The sequence below is a fragment of the Pezoporus occidentalis genome, unplaced genomic scaffold (assembly GCF_034315485.1).
Source record: "Pezoporus occidentalis ecotype Australia unplaced genomic scaffold, CSIRO_AGI_Poc_V1 ctg302, whole genome shotgun sequence".
Taxonomy (NCBI): domain Eukaryota; kingdom Metazoa; phylum Chordata; class Aves; order Psittaciformes; family Psittacidae; genus Pezoporus; species Pezoporus occidentalis.
In genome coordinates, this window is record NW_026914964.1 from 148,110 (window position 1) to 152,160 (window position 4,051).

At 43.2% G+C, this 4,051-nt stretch overlaps 1 protein-coding gene across 1 annotated transcript; it reads right to left on the minus strand.

Moving 5' to 3' along the window:
• Positions 1 to 1,590, minus strand: LOC134168176 (uncharacterized). Its single transcript, XM_062627596.1, has 2 exons — positions 1,209 to 1,590; positions 1 to 559 (listed from the first exon to the last, which is right to left on the minus strand). The coding sequence occupies exons 1-2, from the start codon at positions 1,310 to 1,312 to the stop codon at positions 1 to 3; spliced, it is 663 nt and encodes a 220-aa protein (XP_062483580.1). The 5' UTR covers positions 1,313 to 1,590.
• Between the last annotated feature and the right edge of the window lie 2,461 nt (positions 1,591 to 4,051).

The following is a 4,051-nucleotide window of genomic DNA, read 5'->3' on the forward strand; positions in this document are numbered from 1 at the left end:
TTAGCCACCCAGCAGCAAGTACCCATCGCGGCGGCAACTCCCAGGACAGCAACGAGGAAGGCAGAGCAGCTGTGCTTGCAGAAAGGGGCAAAACACCACCATGCCACAGGGTCGCGACAGGGACAACGACAAGGACTCCGCCACGCACACCCCACCGACCACCAATTCCCACCGACCCCCGCCCGCCGCAGAACGTAAGCGCAGCGCGGCGTTAGGCAGCAAAGGCAGCGTCTGTATGCATTGACCGCAGGGCGTGACGGCGATACGTGCGCTGCGTTCCCATTGGCTGCCTACCCGGAAGTATAGCTGGAGCCTGCGCGGTGAGTACCTCGGTCCTGGTAGGCGACCCTCCAGGACATGGAGACGGAGGCGAGGCGGCGGGAGCAGTGGGATGTGGCGGACTATGGCGGCCGGGCGCAGGCGATGTCGCTGTCGGGGCAGTCCTACTGGCTGGACCTGTGGCTTTTCCTTCTCTTCGACCTGGCGCTCTTCGTGGTCATCTACTTGCTGCCCTGAGGATGCCGGGCCTAGGTCAGCCGCCGCCAGGGAGCGGATGCGTCTGGTCGGATTCACGGCCGGTTCGCAGCGGGGCGGGGAGCTCCCGGTCTGTCGCGGGCTTCCCCCTAGCCTTTAGGGCGAGCTGTAGCGAGCAGGTGCTGCCCCGAGGATGCCGGGCCTAGGTCAGCCGCCGCCAGGGAGCGGATGCGTCTGGTCGGATTCACGGCCGGTTCGCAGCGGGGCGGGGAGCTCCCGGTCTGTCGCGGGCTTCCCCCTAGCCTTTAGGGCGAGCTGTAGCGAGCAGGTGCTGCACTGAGGAGCCGGTTCGGGGCGGGAGGAGGAGGCCTGGCGGGCGGCCAGGGTGTGACAGGCGGCCGGGGAGCTGCCGCTGTGAGCAGCTGGACGGCCCGTGCGTCTCCGAGGCGCCCACGGGTGAAGATACCGCTGCTAGTTGAGCGGCTCCTGGGAGCAGCTTTTCCTGTCCCTGCCCAACCTCAAAGGGCCTGGAGAGCACAAATACCCCCAAAGAAACGTAAAACTAATTTCAAAAGAGAAGGTTGGGTTTTTCTTGTTTGTGCTAATACGAAAAAAAAGTATCAGGTCTTGGATCACAGTATGCTTGATGCTTTTCTCATGTTTGCTGTATCTTTGAAAGGAGCTGTGTAGTACTGAAAAAGTAACCTGGGCTTTTCTGTTCCCTGTAGACCCACTGTCTAATCACGGGATGCACCTTAAGAAACAAGCAGAGGAAGAGGAGGCCCGTTTGTGCAGTATAAACAGCAGGGAGCACTATTCCCTTGAATGCAGGAAGCATATATATTACATTATGTATATCTGTATCGTATTGTAATGCACATACATTACAATATTTGTGGCTGTATCCCAAGTATTACAGTTCAGGTTTTTACCTGTATCCTGTACTGTGTCTTAAAGGTCACGTATGATAGTCTGACTATACTTTTGTAATTAGTACCTAAAGGTTTGTTAAGCAGAGATGAACATCCATGCTGTTTGAATAAAATCAACGGAAAGAACAGACTGTAGAATGGCTGAGAAAAAAATCCAGCTCTAACAGCTTCAGTGTGTGTAAGTCGGACCTAGCTGGTTTACTTTCAGAAATTAATCATAAGGGTTTGATGCTGTTTGATTTTCTATTATGTGTTTCTACTGCAGCAATTACTTTGCCTTCTGAAACATGCTAGTGTTTAACAGCAGTAGCAGCCTACTGTACTCACTAATTAAGGTAAACCAGGTTCTGATTTTCTTTGAAATAAAGAGTGAAAGAGCAACCTTCTGTCGGCAGCCTTCTTGAATAGCTGGCAGGTGATATGCAAACTACCCTCTTCCATACACTGACCATGGATGACTTTAAGTGGACAGAGGTTTCAACTTCCAGGTGCGCATCAAAATTTCCTGTTTCACTATAGGGACTTTCAAAACTCTGTTAGATTAAGGAATCTCTCCTTCCAGTGGAAGAAAAGGAAGGTAAACCCATGGAGCAAGCTTTATACCTCATCAGGTTTTAGGGAAGACAGTCTTCAGCTGTGGATGAAGGAGGGGGTGCAGTTATCTTGAGTATTTTTCCCTTGTGAATACTAGTTTCTAATTCTGAAAAGTACAATTCATAATTATTGGGTGTTTATCACGAATAATTATAAAAAATAAGTAGATTTCAGGACTTTGACATTTCATTGTCCATTAAGAAGCTAGCATTTATGATCTTGGCTGCTGGGACCTTGGCTCGTGCTGTGGAAGAATGCTGAACTGCAACTGCATTCTCACCAACAGAAAGGTTTTACAGTTAGCTCACTTATTTTTTTTTCCTCCCCGCCCTCTTTTTCCCTAACATGATTTCACCAGGGAAATCCCAAGGGAGTAACCTATTAGAGAAGTACTGTTGCACCATTTCTCTTCTGGTAAGGAAGACAGGTGTGTAAGTCTAAATATCCTTTAGAAAACTAAACTATTAGGAGATACATGGAAATTTAACTTTCTCCTTCAGCCAGATCTGGCATGGAAGGTTTTACTTAGCTCAAAAAAACTTAAAGGTAATGAAGTGCAGGCTGTGTGGTGCCTTGGGCTCAAGCTATTTTATATGCTCCTGAAGCATGTGAATATATACATCAAGACAAATTTCACTTATCCATAATAAAGCGTAAGGTAGCAAAACAGCTTGTGTAACTAATCAATCAGTTGTTACCCAAGGCTGTGGGATTATGGAATTAAGATTGCCCTATGCATTTCACAGATACAAACCTATTTAGCTTACTGAAGAAATACTTCCAGAAGTTGAATTCTGCTGTTTGAAAAAATGTAACTGAACCATCATCTCTGCAAGACTTTGGACCATTAGTAGCAGTATCAGTCTGTCACTATTTAAAAATGTAGCTCTGGAAAGCCATCTTTCCATTTTTTCAGTTGTTTTTTTTTGTTTGGTTGGTTAGTTTTTGGGGTTGTTTTTTTTGTTTTTTTAAATGTGGAATACAAAAGGAACAGGAGAGAAAGGTACTTTAAATTTTTATCTGATAGTTCAAATAAGGAGGACTTTGCAAGAAAATAATTCTAAAGACTGAAAAATATATAAATTACAAGACTTGTTAATGTCTTTACTGTTACAAAAATTGTCTAGGCTCTTATACAAATATGTATCTGGAAGGGAACATTTATAAAAAAAATAAACAGGCACCCTAGGAAAGTTAAAACAAGTTATCACATATTAGTTACCAACTATTAAGTACATACATACATGGAGTGCGGAGTCAAATATAAAACCAAAGGTGCCTCAATTAGCTGTTTTTAATTAATTATTTAATTAAATACCTGGTAAACATGGGTCACATATAAAGTCTGGTATGATCAGTTCAAGCAAAGCAAGGAGACTGGAAATACATCGATGTTACTACAGCTACTTTAAAAAGGTGTTTACCAGTTGTGCTTACTGGAAGCCAAATCCATTCGTATTGGTAATAGGCATTCATATTGCTCATTGTACACAAGTATGAACATTGCTATGCATGTTTAAAAATAAGTGTCCTAATATTCACAGTTGTTGCTGTGCTATTCATACATAAAAATACTGTCATTTCAAATAAAAGATTTTTTTCAAAACATTTTACAAATTTTACATTATTTACAAATGCCAGTAATCTTTATTTTTACACAAGTATCAGAGGGCAGTTTTACTTAACTGGCTATGTATAGTATGTAACATTGCTAGATGAACTAGAAAAGTTTAATCTACAGGTTTTGAAATACCTCAAAAATACTACAATTAGGAATCTTCCAAGTTGACACATTTTCAGGGTTCTTTTTCTGTATTCAACTGATTTTCTTATAAAAGGATACTTTTTAAAGTTGTTTTTTTTACAGTTTACCAGCAGGCATACATACACACATGCATAATTATTTGCACTATAAATCCTAGACCTCCCCCCAACCCCTCCCCAAAGTGCTACGATTGACCATTTATTTTATTTGAAATAAAATTAATCTGAGATTATGTTGCATATATTATGTTCCAGTTCTACTGTAAGTTACATGTAGTTTAAAAAAG

What these genes read in the sequence shown, in the direction of transcription:
- LOC134168176 (XM_062627596.1), bottom strand. Translation starts at nt 1,312, where the DNA reads ATGCTTCCTGCATTCAAGGGAATAGTGCTCCCTGCTGTTTATACTGCA. An exon ending in GTGCATCCCGTGATTAGACA is followed by an intron (nt 560 to 1,208) that starts GTGGGTCTACAG and finishes GAATCCGACCAG; the next exon opens with ACGCATCCGCTCCCTGGCGG.